General features: G+C 32.3%; 1 protein-coding gene across 1 annotated transcript; it reads left to right on the top strand.

Annotated features, from left to right (window-relative positions):
* Window positions 1–7,369: 7,369 nt before the first annotated feature.
* On the top strand, window positions 7,370–13,748 carry LOC131623498 (transcriptional corepressor LEUNIG_HOMOLOG-like). Its single transcript, XM_058894509.1, has 19 exons — window positions 7,370–7,681; window positions 7,762–7,859; window positions 8,574–8,704; window positions 8,779–9,038; window positions 9,361–9,409; window positions 9,515–9,614; window positions 9,757–9,806; window positions 9,963–10,131; window positions 10,274–10,323; window positions 10,478–10,684; window positions 11,193–11,270; window positions 11,388–11,441; window positions 11,615–11,762; window positions 11,962–12,071; window positions 12,177–12,326; window positions 12,533–12,688; window positions 12,868–12,984; window positions 13,100–13,291; window positions 13,405–13,748. Exons 1-19 carry the CDS (start codon window positions 7,641–7,643, stop codon window positions 13,549–13,551), a joined length of 2,307 nt encoding a protein of 768 aa, XP_058750492.1. The 5' UTR covers window positions 7,370–7,640; the 3' UTR covers window positions 13,552–13,748.
* Window positions 13,749–18,082: the final 4,334 nt, after the last annotated feature.

An 18,082-nucleotide genomic window follows, 5' to 3' on the forward strand; every position in this document is an offset into this window, starting at 1 on the left:
TGATCTAATTTCTCTTCTGGAAATACTCCTTCTGAAGTGTGCTGATATAAGTCTGAATGATCTTCTGATCCATTACTTCTGATGTACACAGCTTCTGGAGGTTTACTTCTTTGTTCTGCAGCTTCTGATAAGACAAAACTGTATCTGCAGAAATTCTTAAGCTCTTTGTTTCATCAGAAACAAGTTTATCATCAAAACAGATGTTTATTGATTTGTCCACAATCAATGTTTCAATGTTGTATATTCTGTAGCATTTAGAGCATTCAGAATACTCAAGAAAGAAACATCAAAGCCTTAGAGGCAAACATCATAGATGGTTCCAAGACTAATAAGCTTCTTTTCTGAAATCCTACAAACATAGTTTCTTCAACAGATTTAAGAACCAGAACTTGGAAGACAATCTTTCTTCCCTTCAAGTGTTGAGAGCAACTTGAGTCCAGGTGTCATGTCATGTTGAATGTTGTCTTCTTTGTTATCAAGAGAATCTGCAAAAGAAATAATCTTTTTCTTTGGTACCCACATCTTCTTGGGTCCTTTCTTGTTAGATTTTCTCAAGTTCTGATTGAACTTGGGTTTGACATTATAAGCAATAGGAGGAACAGCATGATAATTTTTAATATGAGTTTCATGATATTTCCTAGGTTGTGTCACATGCTTCTTGGTGTGTGTTATGTGAAAACTTTGTGCATGTGAAGTGTGCCTAATATCATGAGAGTGGCCATACTTGAACTGATCATACAATGGCTTGTATGTGAGTTTCATTTCATCAACAGGTTCAAGTTTGTATGGGGTTTCACCCTCATAACCAATGCCAACTCTTTTGTTTCCAGATACGGCATATATCATAGAAGCTAGCTGACTTCTGCCAATACTTCTAGATAAGAACTTCCTGAAACTTAAATCATATTCTTTCAGAATATGGTTTAGACTAGGAGTGGATTTTTCTGAATTAGAAAGAGATCCAACATCATTGGATAATTTTAAAAGTTTATCTTTCAATTCAGAATTTTCCAATTCAAGCCTCTTTGTTTCAAATTCAAATAGCTTTTTCAGCTTTTTGTATTTAATACAAATCTGAGACTTGGATTCCAGAAGTTCAGTTAATCCGGAAACTAACTCATCTCTAGTAAGTTCAGAAAATACCTCTTCAGAATCTGATTCTGATGTAGATTCTGATCCGTCATCTTCTGTCGCCATCAGCGCACAGTTGGCCTGCTCATCTTCTGAATCATCTTCTGACTCATCCCAGGTTGCCATAAGACCTTTCTTCTTATGAAACTTCTTTTTGGGATTTTCCTTCTGAAGATTTGGACATTCATTTCTGAAGTGTCCTGGCTCATTGCATTCATAGCACATGACCTTCTTCTTGTCAGATCTTCTTTCATCAGAAGATTCTCCATGTTCAAATCTCTTTGAACTTCTGAAGCCTCTGAACTTCCTTTGCTTGCTCTTCCAGAGTTGATTTACCCTTCTGGAAATCATGGACAGTTCATCTTCTTCTTCAGATTCTGATTCTTCAGGATCTTCTTCTCTAGCCTGAAAAGCGTTAGTGCATTTCTTGATATTTGATTTTAATGCAATAGACTTACCTTTCTTTTGAGGCTCATTTGCGTCCAGCTCTATTTCATGACTTCTCAAGGCACTGATCAGCTCTTCCAGAGAAACTTCATTCAGATTCTTTGCAATCTTGAATGCAGTCACCATAGGACCCCATCTTCTGGGTAAGCTTCTGATGATCTTCTTCACATGATCAGCCTTGGTGTATCCTTTGTCAAGAACTCTCAATCCAGCAGTCAGAGTTTGAAATCTCGAAAACATCTTTTCAATGTCTTCATCATCCTCCATCTTGAAGGCTTCATACTTCTGGATTAAGGCAAGAGCTTTTGTCTCCTTGACTTGAGCATTTCCTTCATGAGTCATTTTCAAGGATTCATATATATCATAGGCTGTTTCCCTGTTTGATATTTTCTCATACTCAACATGAGAAATAGCATTCAGCAAAACAGTTCTGCATTTATGATGATTCCTGAAATGCTTCTTTTGATCATCATTCATTTCTTGCCTTGTCAGCTTTACGCCACTGGCATTTATTGGATGTTTGTAACCATCCATCAGAAGATCCCATAGATCACCATCTAGACCAAGAAAGTAACTTTCCAGTTTATCTTTCCAGTATTCAAAGTTTTCACCCTCAAATACCGGCGGTCTTGTATAACCATTGTTACCGTTGTATTGCTCAGCAGAGCCAGATGTAGATGCAGGTGGATTTGTCGGAGTTTCACCAGCCATCTTTTAAATGAAGCGTTTTTCTCTTCCTGAATCTTTTCTAAACACGGTTAAGTGCTTGCACCTTAGAACCGGCGCTCTGATGCCAATTGAAGGATAGAAAAACACTTAGAAAGGGGGGGATTGAATAAGTGTGACTTTAAATCTTGGACGATAAAAATAAATTGCACAATTATTTTTATCCTGGTTCGCTGTTAACGAAGCTACTCCAGTCCACCCCCGCAGAGATGATTTACCTCAACCTGAGGATTTAATCCACTAATCGCACGGATTACAATGGTTTTCCACTTAGTCCACGACTAAGTCTTCTAGAGTATTCTGATCACAACTTGATCACTCCAGGAACAACTGCTTAGACAACTTCTAAGACTTTTCTAGAGTCTACTGATCAACCTGATCACTCTAGTTACAAACTGCTCAGCCAACTGCTAAGACTTCCTAGAGTATACTGATCACACGATCACTCTAGTTCCTTACAACTTAATGTAATCTATACAAGAGTTTACAAATGCTTCTTAAAAGCTATAATCACAAACTGTGATATTTCTCTTATCGTTTAAGCTTAATCTCACTAAGATATTACAACAGCAATGTAGTGAGTTGATGAAGATTCTGAGCTTTGATTGAATAGCGTTTCAGCAAGTTTATTTTCGATCAGAGTTGTTAAGAATTGGTAACCTTGCTTCTCATCAGAACTTCATATTTATAGGCGTTGAGAAGATGACCGTTGAGTGCATTTAATGCTTTGCGTGTTCCGTACAGCATTGCATTTAATGTTATACGCTTTTGTCAACTACCTCGAGCCTTGTTCACGCTGTGTCTACTGACGTTGCCTTTAGTAGCTTTAACGTTCCTTTTGTCAGTCAGCGTAGTCTGCCACCTGTACTTCCTTCTGATCTGATGTTTGTGAATACGACGTTTGAATATCATCAGAGTCAAAACAGCTTGGTGCATAGCATCTTCTGATCTTCTGATCTTGAAGTGCTTCTGTTGCGTGATACCATCTTCTGATCTTCAGTGCTTCTGATCTCATGTTCTTCTGATGCTTCCATAGACCCATGTTCTGATTCTGCTTCGACCATCTTCTGATGTCTTGCCAGACCATGTTCTGATGTTGCATGCTGAACCATTTGAGACACAACTTCTGAGCGCTGAATTATGCGTACTCTTTATATATATTTCCTGAAAGGGAAATTGCATTGGATTAGAGTACCATATTATCTTAAGCAAAATTCATATTATTGTTATCATCAAAACTAAGATAATTGATAAGAACAAATCTTGTTCTAACAATATCTTCAACATAATCACTGATTTGCTGAGACTTGGGGCGAAGATTGATGATGAATATAAGACAATTATCTTGTTGTGCTCGTTATCAGGCTCTTGTGACCACTTGTTGACTACTTTTACTTACGAGAAAAATATTATCAGACTTGATGTGATTACAACTATATTTTTGTCTCATTCTCAAATGAGACAAAGTATAAAGGAAGGAACTCAAGGTGTAGATCTTTATAGGAGGGGGGCCAAGATCGTGGGCAGACCATGGGTAAAGCAAGTTCTAGAAAGCAGAGGTCCAAATCAAAGAATTGAAAAACAACTGAGATTTATAGTTGCAAACTGATTGAGCGTTGGAAGAAGGATTGTCCAAACAGAAATTAGGGCTCATCCAGTTTTGCAAATGTGGTTAAAATCGACTATTCAAGCGGTAAAACAGATATATACTATGTGTTTCATCTAACAAGTGCACAGATACGTGGATTCTTGAATCTAGTTGTTCTTGCCACATTAATGCTACTAGTTTTAACTCTTTGAGTGATAGAGGGAACATTTTTAAGAAAAATCCTTATGTTTCTAGAAGAAATAGAAAAAACATTTCATCTAAAATTATTTGTCATTATTATGGTGATAAGGGTCGCATTATGCCTCTTTGTCATATTAGGAAAGTTCAAGTTCCCAATGATAAAATGACATTGTTAAAGCTTGGCACCTTATTAAAACTTGTTAAGTATTGTAAAGCTCAACACCGAAAAATATTTTGCCACTTGGCTCTTTATTTTTCTTTTAAGGGGGACTACAAATGCTCTGACTTCCCTATTGCACTTAAGGGGTATGTAGGCACAAGATGCGATGTCTTGCCGAGCACACTTTTAAATTTTCTTTTCTAACCCTCCCACTCTATTTAAACAAAACACATAAGCATTTTATAATAACAATAACAATAACAATAATAATAATAATATATTTCAAAGAGGTTCTTGTAGAGTACTACAGATATGAGGGGTGCTAATACTTTCCCCTTGCATAACCAACCCCTGAACCTAAGATCTCTGTTTATTTTATTAGTTTTGATTTTAAAAACTTCTTTGGGTTTTATTTCGCTCTTTTTCCCATTTCTTTTGGAAACAATAAAGCGCGGTGGCGACTTTCACTAAAATAACGAGCTGGGTCAATCCAATGGCTTCGGTCTCAATTTTTCACCGCTACAACTGGACTTTATGAAATAATTGTTTTATCTTATATATATATATATATATATATATATATATATATATATATATATATATATATATATATATATATATATATATATATATATATATATAAAGAATCAGGGTTTTTAGAGTGTTACATCTCTCGCCATCGCCCAAGATCCTCATCAATTAGTCCACTACATGAACTTTTTCATAAAATTTTATAATTAAGGGTGGTAAAACAGGCCCAATCCGTCAAGCATGCCCATTTTGCCTGCACTTTTTTGTGGAGCAAATCAAGGTTTTTGGTCCGCACGCTCTAATATGTCCACTCCATCCCACCCCATGTTTTTGTGGGTGCGGACATTAAAATGACATTTTAAAATTTTTACGCTTAAAAGGTGCAATACCCGCAAGCTCGACCCTCTCTTACTTATTTTTTTGCGAGGTGTGACAAGGTTTTACACCCACACCCTCAATAAAGCATGTCCCGCCCCGCTCCATTTTTTTGCAGGCTTTTGCATGATAAGCTTAAACGGAGGCGGATATGTTCGTTTGCCACGCGTATTTATAATAATGTTTAGAGTGTTTGTAGGTACGCTTCCACTTAGGGGTGTTCAAAACCAAACCGGTCCAATAGAAAACCACAAAACCGAACCAAACCAAACCGAAACTACAAAAAACACATTTGGTTCGGATGTGTTTGGGCCATTTTTTAAGAAACTGCACGGTTCGGTTTGCGATTTGTATTTTACAAACCAAACCAAACCGCATTATGTTACAACCCCCTAATTTCAATTAACTTATACCCAACCCAAACTGAAACCTATTATGCCTTAGCCTTAGGATTACTAATGATTTTCTCTTCCTCACACTTAAGGTTACAGTTTAAGACTTCTCAAATCTCTCCTAGCAGTATTGCACCTTCTTCTTATATTCTTTTCTAGTCTTTCATCTCTTAAGTTCTTTCTTTTTCATCTTATTATTTTTATTCTACTATTCTCTCTATCAATTACGTTTTAATGTTCCTCTTCTTATCTAATCGCATCTCTTATGCTCTTTCTTTTTCAGCTTCTCAAATATTTCATCTCATCTTTTTTTCTATTTCATTATAATGCTTTTGATATTATTTTATGCTACTATTTTATGTTTTTTATTCCACTTTTATCTAATATTATTTTTGTATATAAAAAATGGAAAGTTGTTATCCAAATATGATGAATTTTGTTATAATTTGATAACGCATAAATGACTAAATACAAAGTTATGTTGTCATCAATATGTGTATGTATGGCTCAATAAATTTTTGTAAGAAAAAACCGAACCAACCAAACCAATCCAAACCGCATTAGTTTGATTCGGTTTTATTTTTAAAAGTCAACCGAATCAAACCGAACCGCACACTTTTTTCTCTTACGATTCAGATAATTTTTTATGTTAAAATCGCTTAAACTGCATCGCAAACACCCCTACTTCCACCTTCTGAAAAATACAAAATTAACACTCTCCGTTGATGAATGTTCATATTCTTTAAATTTGATAACCATTAACTTTTTTGAATTTTTTTAAAAAATACTTACTTTTAACATATATTAGTAAATGTATAACATAAATGTTAAAAAACTAAAATAAATATTATGCAATAAAGTCTAATTTAAAATAAATACAACAAAATTAAAATAGAAAAAGTGAACAAATAAGTTTCCATCTCACAATTACTAATTGAGAATAAAATATAATTTAAAAAATTGAAAAGTCAAACATACTTATTTTAAATTTTAAGCAATATATATTTAATTTTGAGAAATGTTTCATGACACCTTTATTTTATTCATCCGTACATTGAACACTCATTCTCAATTTTTTTTTAAGTTAATAATAATTAAATATTAAAAAAAAATCATATTAAGGTCACCTATAGGTGTCAAATACGTGTATATAAATTTAGACGTGTACATACATTTTAATATTTAAATTATTTTATTTATCTTTTCTCATATTTAAGAATTATAAATATAAGATTTAAAATTTAAAATAATGTATATATGAATATATATTTTTCGTTAAATTTATATATATATATATATATATATATATATATATATATATATATATATATATATATATATATATATATATATATATATATATATATATATTACTAACTTTTTTAATTATATTTTTTAAAGATAAACTTTTAATATAAATCAATTATCAATTTATAGCATAAATGTTATAAAGGTGAAAATAAGTAAATCAAAATAAATTAAACATTATACAATAAAGTATAATTTAAAAAATCAAAATAAAATAGAAAAAATGAATAAATACTTTCCATCTCTCAAATAATAACTGATACCAAACAAAATATATATAAAATAAATTAAAAGTCAAACATACTTAATTTAAATTTTAATAAATTATATTTAAATTTTGAAAAATATCTCATGACACCTCATTTTACCCTTATCTACATTAAACACTCACTCTCATAAAATAAACAAAAAAAAAAAATTACTCTCTTGTATTAAGGTCAATTATAAGAAAAACAAAAGAATTTCAACTTTTTAAGTCAATAAAAAATTCCACCCCGAGATAATCGTGTGGGGCCCACATGATTTTCTTCTCAGTCCTATAACAACGCTTTATATAGTGTCACTCTCTCGTACAATTTCTTTACCCCTAAAAACCCGATTTTCGTTCCTATTTGCATGGCACTGTCACAGTGTCACTTTTTCACTTCATCTTCTTCCATTTTCAAATCAATTTCAATCCAATTTCATCTCAATCTTTCTCCCTCTCACTAATCCAACTCCGTAGCGAAAACTAGTTTACGTTACGTTACGTACATTGATCTGTATCGGTATCGTTTTCGTCATGGACGCGAACGATAACGAATCGTTAGATTCTCATGCAATGTGAGTAGTGAAGTGATGGAGAATACTAATCGATAGTTTTTTTTGGTTTTGGTTTTGATTTTGATTTTTTGTTTTTGTAGGTTTCGGTACTTTTTGCATGATTATCTTCTGAAGAAGGGAATGTATAGCACTGCTGCGATTTTCATGAACGAAACTACCGTTCCCGAAAATCCTAATTGTATGTTATATGTATTTGGATTTGAATTTGTGTATTATATACGTAGAAAGTGTTTGTTTAATCGGTTTATTTGTTTATTTCACGTGTTTTTGATATTTGAATCGTCATTGTATGATGTTGTAGTTGGTGATGTGATTTTGGCGGGATCACTGTTCATTTTGATTTGATTTGAATCAGATTAGTTATAGGGTTCGTTCAATTGGTAGTTGGGGTTGAAGTTTTCAGATTGTGTTTGATAAGGTCTTTTGAGTTTGATTCTTCCTCGTTAAGTTATTTGAAATTGAAACTTCAATAATCAAATTGAAGCTTTTTATTGATTTTGATATAATTTTGTGGAATGATTGATGCAGTGGAGTTCATATATATTGGGATTAATTGATGCTCCTTTTAATTATGAATTTCATTTTGATCAGGTCTTTTGAGTTTGATTCTTTTTTGTTAAGTTATTTGAAATTGAAACAATAATGATTGAATTTAAGCTTTTTATTGATTGTGATATAATCTAGTGGAGGGACTGATGCAGGGGAGTTTGTATGTTTTTGGGGTTAACTGATGCTCATTTTGATAATGAATTTCGTTTTGATTAGATTTTTTTGAGGTTGATTCTTGGTCGTTAAGTTATTTGAAATTGAAACTGTGATAATTGAATTTAAGCTTTTTTTAGTGTTGTTGATATTGGTGGTACTAAATCTTGTTTTAAATTGATGAGTACAGACCCGAAGTGTTTGGATCTAGAGCTTGATTCTCCGGAGGGATTTCTGCATGAATGGTGGTCTATTTTCTATGAGACATATTTGTCTAGAGTAGGGAGGCATGAAGGGTCTGATCCACAGTCATCTAATAAGGTGGTAATCTTTTTTGCTGTTAACCCCATGTTTTATCTCAATCATTTATTATTCATACATTTGTCAATTTTCAGGTCCCTAGATTGACCAATACTCCAATGGATGATAGTTGCTCTTTTAGAATCCCCCAAATGCCAATGAGTGAGCAGAGATCTCAACAGTTTCAAGCTAGCTCTAGCTTTAACAACGTCATGGCACAACAAGCTTCTAACTTGATTCCTTCAAGACTGCAAAATAATGATCACCTTGGCAATTTTCCTGAAAATATTGATCCAAGTGTGCTTGCTCTTATGACTGAAAATAACCTGGAGTTCTTCTCAGGGATCAGTTCAAAGTAATTGTAAAGATGCATATTTTGAATTTGAATGGTTATCATGTGATTATTGTTTTCAGCTCATGTGGATCTGTATTCCTTTAGGACCATAAACAGAATAGTCCACAATAGGTCCATTAATCTATAGTGACACTATATATAACTGTGCTACTTCACCCTTCATAGGCATTGGCTTGTTTCACTTTTACATTATAAATCTTTAAAAAAATTATGTATATTGAAAGGAGTACACTGTGTATAGTTGCACATTTTAAATTGGTTTTACATATTGATGAAATATCCTCAATATTTCTCTTTACATACCTTTATCTTGTTTTGTCAGCCACCCATATCAAGATGTAGGCAAGCAGCTCCAGAAGCAAGTCTATAAGGTATCCTCTAGCTCTGTATACATGATAAATACAAAATATAACAATGAGAATAGAAAACTCAGTCTATGTCATGACAGATTTATTTAATGTCATTTAAATTTTCAGGATAATGGAATTCGGATGCATGTGGGGCCTTCCATACCTAGAAACCCTCTGGATGCAAGACAAAAAGCAATGCTGCCTTTAGATGGAACTCAAGTAACAAGTATGTCTCAGACCTATTCCTCATTTGGATGTCAACTATATAATTCATATGCAATTTTAATGAAAAGCTTTTTTATTCCTTAGCTGATTAGTGAGTAATATATTATATATTTTAAGATCTTAATGGCTATTTTTGTTTGCAGACAACTATGAAGCTCCCAATTTTGTGCCAACAAATGGATTGCCATTAAATGTGGGTGATGTAGTATGCTTGTGGAATCTTTTGGACAAAGAATTCCATTTGTATTCAGTTTTTCTCTAAACTTCTATTGAAGTCTATATGAAAGTTCGTTGAGGGTACTACATTGTTATCCTTTTTTTATTGACTAGAAATTTCCTGGTTCTGCAGAACCAGATGCTAACTTCACTTTCGCAAATGCCAAACTATGGACAGCAGCTTCAAGCGTTGAACAGACTAAATCAGGACGGAATCCTCAGTCAAGAATTTACAAGTACTTCTAATAGTCAGACTTTCACAGCTCCTAGAATCTCTACCAGATGTAACGGTCAAGTAACAAGTATGTCTTGAACTTATTCTCCATTTGGATGTACACAATAAAATTCATATTCAATTTTAATGAAAATATTTTTTATTGCTTAGCTGATTAGTAAGTAATATATTATATATTTTAAAATCTTAATGGTTATTTTTGTTTGCAGACAATTACGAAGCTCCTAAATTTGTGCCAACAAATGAATTGCGATTAAATGTGAGTGACGTAGTATGCTTGTGGATCTTATGGACAAAGAATTCCATTTGTATTCAGTTTTTCTCTAAATTTCAATTGAAGTGTATATGAGAGTTTGTTGGTAGTACTACATTTTTATCCTTTTTTATTGACTAGAAATTTCCTGGTTCTGCAGAACCAGCTGCTAACTCCACTTTCTCAAATACCAAACTATGGACAGCAGCCTCATGTGTTGAACAGACAAAATCAGGACGCAATTCTTAATAAAGAACGTACAAGTACTTCTAATAGTCAGACTTTCACAGCTCCTAGAATTTCTACCAGATGTAACGGTCAATATCCAGAGATTCCCAAGAATGAACCAAGCAATAAGGATAGAGAGGTTTGTGTTTTCGTATCCCGCCAATTGAAAGTCAAAATGGTGAATTAACATACAAGTGGAGAAGACAATAAAGTTTCTCTGTGAAACATGGTTTTATGCAAGACTTGTTTTGGATTTACCAAACAGATAAATAAGAGTATTATACAAAACTGAGTACGATTTAAGGATAGCTACTCTATACCAAAGTAAATTTAAGTAGGTGAAGATGACTTCAAATTTGTGTTAGTTCTTCATCATCTGTGAAAATAATTTAAGGGCAAAAACATTCTTGTGGTTTTTGTGTCCAACATCAAGGTTTTCATGAGGATTCTTTGCATTTGGCAGAAGGATTATCTTGTTGTTTAGTTTCCCTCTTCTTAAAATAAGCTCTTGTTTGTCATTAGTACCATCCCATTCTATCTTACATATGCAGTTTTATAAAGTTGTTTATAACATTTCAAATTTTATATGAATTTGTTTTCATGTTATTGTATTGTCTTCCATGCAAACTAATTCCATCATGATACAGATACCGGACCAAATTATAGGTGGAGAACCTCAATGTAAGCCGGATCTTCAAATGCAGACGCAGACCCAAAATCTTGATGTATGGTATTCAACATTTTAAAGTTCCAAGTCATTGCACTTTCACTGTACCTTATCAGCAACAGACAGTTATCATTATGCTAATGTTTCTGAAAAATATGTACCTATGCTCAATCAGAACCCCGCAAAGAGAAAGATAACAGACCTCAAGGGACCTGGAGAACCTGTCCTGGTAGGTTATCATATATTTTAAAAGAAAATACTTGATATCTTCTCATTCCTACTTACAATGAATAATTTTGTTTAAATCCACTGCCATTGTTGTTAATTCATTTTTCTTTTATTTTGCCAATTTGATTCCTCTCTTCTAAACTTGTATTCTTTCCAATGGGATATAAACAATAGGAATGTGTGGATGCAACAGATGAAAAACCAGAAGATGAAAATGTGGATTCTTACCTGTCTATTGAAGATGGAAATTCTGATCATCGAACTATGCCTTTTAAAAATCTGAAACGAATTTCAGGAACAAACAGTAGAAATGAAAATAAAGGTAAAATATTCATGGACTTTTTCTAAGAGTACCTTTGCTAAGGCTTATGTATGACATATCATTAACCCTTTTGTATTTTTTTATCCCCTTAAGTAGTGCTGAACTGCATATAACGAGATTATTATGTGGCCTTTAATCTTATTCTTCTAGAGATTGTAAATACTTATGTCTAACACAAGGATTTCTAATCATTTGATAGATTTTTCACTCCAAGAAATTGGATGCCTTCACTCGAGCAAAAGCAAGGTTTTGGCCAGCCATTTTTCAACAGATGGAAAATTTCTGGCAAGTGCTGGACATGACAAGAAGGTTGTTCAAACTAATCAACTTCCAAATTCATTTTAGCTTATCCCTTCTTAATCACGGTTTGGGTTTTTCCTTGTGTTCCGAACTAATTGCAGTTTGTGATGACAGGTTTTTATTTGGAAGATGGATACTTTTAATAATTATGCTACTGAAGAAACACATTCACTTCTCATCACAGATGTTCGGTTTAGACCAGGTTCAACTATATTTGCAACATCTTCCTTTGATAAATCTGTAAGAGTATGGGATGCAGACAGAGTAAGCTGTTACTTGTCACTTTCTTTTTGTCTTGATTGTCTTCGTATATATTCATAACTTCCAATTATTTAAAATGTGGATCATTTCCATCTTCCCTTCACTTTTATTTTTTCTTTCCTGTTCGCACTTTCATTCGCCTTTTCTTCCGTTGTTTTGTGGCAAATTTAATGATAACTATCTATTTTTTGTTTTGTTTCATGGTATAGCCAAAAAAATCATTGTTCAGCCTTTCTGGACATTCTGAACAAGTAATGTCACTGGACTTCCACCCAAGTAAGGTGGACCTTCTTTGCTCGTGTGATAGCAATGATGTAATTCGTATATGGAATGTGAACCAGCGGTCTATCTTACATATAACTAAGGTCAGTTTGGAATAATAATATATGTACATAATCAATATAACAATCCCTTAACCTTGGTGTTGCTATTTGTCCTAGAAATGAAGTGGTGTTGCTTTTTAGCTAGATGTGATGTACTCCTTCATATGCTTAGAAACTTGTTTTAAAAACAGAAGCCAATCAATATTAATAATGTATTGCAGGGAGGTAGTAAGCAAGTTAGATTTCAGCCTGTTCATGGGAACTTTATAGCTACTGCTACTGGAAACATTCCCAAACTAATTGATGTTCAAACTGCTAAAGTTGTGTGCAATCTAAAGGTAACTTAAAGGTTAATTCTTATCTATAATATACCACAGTTCTTACCTTTTCATTTCACTGTATGAATGTTGTGTTTTGCAACATGTATCATAATTGAATTTCATTTCCCTCTAGGAACATGATAAAGATGTTGCTTCCATTTGTTGGGATAGAAGTGGAAAGTTTCTTGCTACTGTCAGTGAAGATAGTGCACGAGTCTGGTCAGATGGAAAATGCATCAGTGAGTTGCTTTCAAACGGGAACAAGTTTCAATCGTGCATGTTTCATCCAGCATATTCTAACCTCTTAGTTATTGGTGGCTATCAGGTAACAATGTCAGCTTTCTGTATACAATGTGTTAAAAACTCCTACTGAAATTATAGTTTTTTTTAGCATAAATTAGAAACTCCAGACCCTTCTAAATTATGAAAATTTTGCAGAATCTTGAATTCTGGAGTCCAACTGAGAGCAGTAGAACAATGTCAGTAATGGCACACAAAGGGTTGATTGCTGGACTGGCAGATTCACCTGAAGATGAATTGATTGCCTCGGCTAGCCATGATTGCTTGGTGAAAATATGGAGATAAGGATTTGATGCACAAGCTTCTGTGCCAAGATGTTAATCTTTAGTGAATAAATAATGACAGTGTTTCCTTTTCTGCTACACTTTTTTGAGATTGTTTGCATAGTTTATAGTTGAAGGTTATATCACATTACAAAGGGGCTGTTTCATTGAAGTCCTAATAGATAGAAGTTTTAATATTTGAGTCAAAATCAAATTGTGATATGAAATGGAAATATATCTCTTTGTTTTCCTAATAAGATTTATTGAGAGACTGATGCTCATCTTCTCGAAAATAACTGTCTCATTGCCTTTTATTCATATATATGTAACAAGTGTTGGGGTTGTGTCTATGTAAGTATTTTCCTATATGAGAAATACTTGTATGGATACGAACCTAAACCCAAAATTTTAGGAACAACCAATGAAAAGAGAAAGAATATAAATTTTTTAAAATTTTAATTTCGTTTTTAATTGGCATCATGGGGGTGGTTGAGATAAAAGAGGAGAGAGACAATTTTATTTTAAATTTTTAGTTAATAAAAAAATGTGATTGGTTGTGTGTAAGTACAAGTGTTGGGGTTGTGTCTATGTAAGTATTTTCCTATATGGAAGCATGCTCTTGCTTTTTTAAGCCAAAATTAATATTTGTCTTCTTTTTTATTTGATAGCTATATTCCTCTTAACGAATACACTCTCCGGTTATTTAATAAATAAATTTAATTTTTTAATACATTTAACTATTAATATATTTAATCTATATATATATATATATATATATATATATATATATATATATATATATATATATATATATATATATATATATATATATATATATATATATATATATATATATATATATATATATATATATATATATATAGGGGACGACTCAAGTGAGAACACTTGGTTATTATGAGAAATTATGAGAAATGAGAACAATGAATCACAACCATTAAATTTTGATTTTGTTGATTTTAATGGACTGGATTGGTTTCTCTTTCTATATTGATTTAAAATAAAAATCAATTAAAATCAATCCAGTCCATTAAAATCAACAAAATCAAAATTTAATGGTCGTGATTCATTGTTCTCATTTCTCATAATAACCAAGTGTTCTCACTTGAGTCGTCCCCTATATATATATATATATATATATATATATATATATATATATATATATATATATATATATATATATATATATATATATATATATATATATATATATATATATATATATATATATATATATATATATATATTAGATATTAACGGTCAAATATATATAAAAAAAAAGGTATAATTTATTTATAACCGTGAAGTGACCGTGCAATGCTTACTACCGAATGATTTTTGATAGAAGGGGTTGATTTTCTCTGATTGTATCCCTAAAATGATTGCTAAATTTATTATAATAAAATTATTATTTTTTCCTAAATTGTTTTATTGACTTATACTTTTTAATAGATCTTAAATTGTTTTGTTGACTTATTGTCGGGTTTTTTTCGTGGGATGCGAACTGACTCTTCTTTTATTTTTGAGTTTGTGAAAATCAGAGAGTCGCCACCGACTTTTATTTTATCCAATTAAGGAAAGGTTTATAAAAGAAACAGAAAAAGACCTTTAAGAGATTTTGGGTTCGGGGGTAGGTTATACAAAGGGAAGGTATTAGCACCCCTTTGTATCCATGGTTATCCATGGGCACTTAATTGCTTAGCTCACTTTTTTGAATCATTTGTCTTGCTTTGAAATGCTTGTATGTTGTTTTAAATACTTTTGTAAAGAATTGATTTTGTAATGATCCTTGTACGGATGTATACAAAGTGTTTATCTTTCGAAAGATGTTTTGATGATTTGAAAAAAAAGATTTTTAACTTCGTAATGATCCTTGTTTGGATATATACAAAGTGTTTGTCTTTTTGAAAGTTTTGTTTTGGAAAAACAATGATATGTGAGACATTTGTTGTTTTGTTTGATTTGAGCAAGCAATTAGGAGATCTACCCTAAGTTCGTAAGGTCCTTTCTTATTTCTTTTAGAAAAAATTTCTTTGACTGGATACAGAAAGAAATTATTTGAATCACCTTTGAAACAGTAGAATTGATTTTGAAAAGAGTAACAGAGGGATTACCCTAAGAGGTGCAAGTGTGATTGTGGTTTATTTTCAGATATTTTTGTCTTTGAAATTAGTGATCTAGCGCTTCAGTTATTATTCTTGTCATACACGCAATTTTATATGTACAGAATTTAAAGTGCGGGAATGTAAAATGCGAAAAATAAATCTACGCTATTACATCGATTGTGCGAGAAATATAAACTACGCTATTTACATGAATTCGACAACCTATACACTTATCTATGAATTTAAATTACAATAAGATAAAAGGAGAATATTTTTGGATTTTTGGATGGTTGATTTTAATTAAAATTAATGCATAATTAATTTAATTAAAAAGCTAAGAATTAGAAATAAAATTTAAACCTAAAAAATCAAGTCTAAAATATGTCCAAATTGTGTGTCAATTAATTTTAAAATGAAATTAATTTTTTTGGGATTTTTGAAATTGTTTTGGAAATTATTAAGCTAATTAACATATAATTATACAAACAATTATACACATAATTTAAACTTAAAGAGAAAAATATTCTAAGTATGTGCAAAATTAGCTTATAATATATAAACCTAATTTAAATAAATGAAAATATTTTTTTTCTGATTTTTTTATGGGTTAGAAATAATTAAAAGATGAATATAGCAATATTATCTAATTAATTAAACAAAATATTTCAATTATGAAGAAAAATAAAATATTTTTGTGTCAAAAAATAATATATTATTTTATCAGTCTGAAAATATTTTTATTATATTTTTTTGATTTTTAAAACTATTTTAAATTAATTTTGCAAAGAAAATAAAATAAAATGGAAAATATATAATTTGTGATCTGGTGTGTCAAAGCTGAGGATCTATAATATAGATAGCAGGCTTATGGGCGTTGGATTGGGATTAAATGAAATATGAAGGCTGAGATTGAAGAGGTGCATGGTAATACGCGTGGAGGGCAAGCATAGAGTCTGACTGAATTTAAAATCCACACGCGCGCGAACCAGCCAATCAGAGGACGCCACATCCTCGTCTTCAACCTTGCAAATACCTGCAACCGTAGGTAAAGGTTTTACCAATGGTTTTGTCCGTCACTATAGCACCTGCACATATCAAAACTTCATACAAGCAAGATAAATTTGTTAGAACAAGAATTGTTCTGATCAATAATCTTAGTTTTGATGATAACAATGTATATGAATTTTGCTCAAGATAATGTGGTACTCTAATCCTATGCAATTTCCTTTTCAGGAAATATATAAAGAGTATGCACAAATCAGCGCTAAGAAGCTTTGACTCAGAAGGTTCAGTATGCAACTTCAGCACATGGTCTGGCAAGACATCAGAAGATGGTCAAGCAGAATCAGAACATGGTCTATTAGAAGCATCAGAAGAACTTGAGTTCAGAAGCAGAAGCACTGAAGTCATGGAATCACGCTCAGAAGCATATCAAGATCAGAAGATCAGAAGATGCTCTGCACCAAGCTGTTTGTACTCTGATGATATTCAACGTAGTATTTACAAAGAACAAATCAGAATCAAGTACTAGATGGCAAGCTACGCTGACTGACAAAAGGAACGTTAGAAGCTATTAACTGCAACGTCAGTAGTCACAGCAAACGCGCAAGGCTCGAGGTAGTTGACAAAAGAGTGAAACATTAAATGCAATGCTGTACGGAATACGCAAAGCATTAAATGCTCCCAACGGTCATCTTCTCAAAACGCCTATAAATATGAAGTTCTGATGAGAAGCAAGGTTACGAATTTTGGACGCACTTTGAACGAATTCTGAACTATCTCTGATACTATCTTGCTGTTCACTTCAAAAGCTATCAAACTTCATCTTCAACCTCACTACATTACTGTTGTAATACTTTAGTGAGTCTAAGCTTAATTCTGTAAGAGAAATATCACAGTTTGTGATTATCGCTTTTAAGAAGCAATTGTAATACTCTTAGAATTTGTTTACATTAAATTGTAAAGGACTAGAGTGATCGGGTTGTGATCAGTATACTCTAGAGAAGTCTTAGAAGGTCTCTAAGCAGTTGTTCCTAGAGTGATCAAGTTGTGATCAGAAGACTCTAGAAGACTTAGAAGTGGTCTAAGTGGAAAACCATTGTAATCTCGTGTGATTAGTGGATTAAATCCTCAGTTGAGGTAAATCACCTTGTATAGGGTGGACTGGAGTAGTTTAGTTAACAACGAACCAGGATAAAAATACTTGTGCAAATTATTTTTATCTTACGAGTTTTTGAAACTACACTTATTCAAACCCCCCCCCCCTTTCTAAGTGTTTTTCTATCCTTCAATTGGTATCAGAGCGCCGGTTCTAAGGTGCAAGCACTTAACCGTGTTTAGAAAAGATTCAGGAAGAGAAAAACGCTTCAGTAAAAGATGGCTGGTGAAATTCCAACAAATACATCTGCATCTACATCTGGCTCTGCTGAG

This window comes from Vicia villosa, linkage group LG1 (assembly GCF_029867415.1).
Source record: "Vicia villosa cultivar HV-30 ecotype Madison, WI linkage group LG1, Vvil1.0, whole genome shotgun sequence".
Classification (NCBI taxonomy): domain Eukaryota; kingdom Viridiplantae; phylum Streptophyta; class Magnoliopsida; order Fabales; family Fabaceae; genus Vicia; species Vicia villosa.

Bases quoted from the DNA above. Each gene is read 5' to 3' on its own strand.
- LOC131623498 (XM_058894509.1), top strand. From the start codon at position 7,641: ATGGACGCGAACGATAACGAATCGTTAGATTCTCATGCAAT. The intron at 7,860-8,573 runs GTATGTTATATG...TGATGAGTACAG, and splicing joins CGTTCCCGAAAATCCTAATT to ACCCGAAGTGTTTGGATCTA. The intron at 9,807-9,962 runs GTGGGTGATGTA...CTGGTTCTGCAG, and splicing joins CAAATGGATTGCCATTAAAT to AACCAGATGCTAACTTCACT.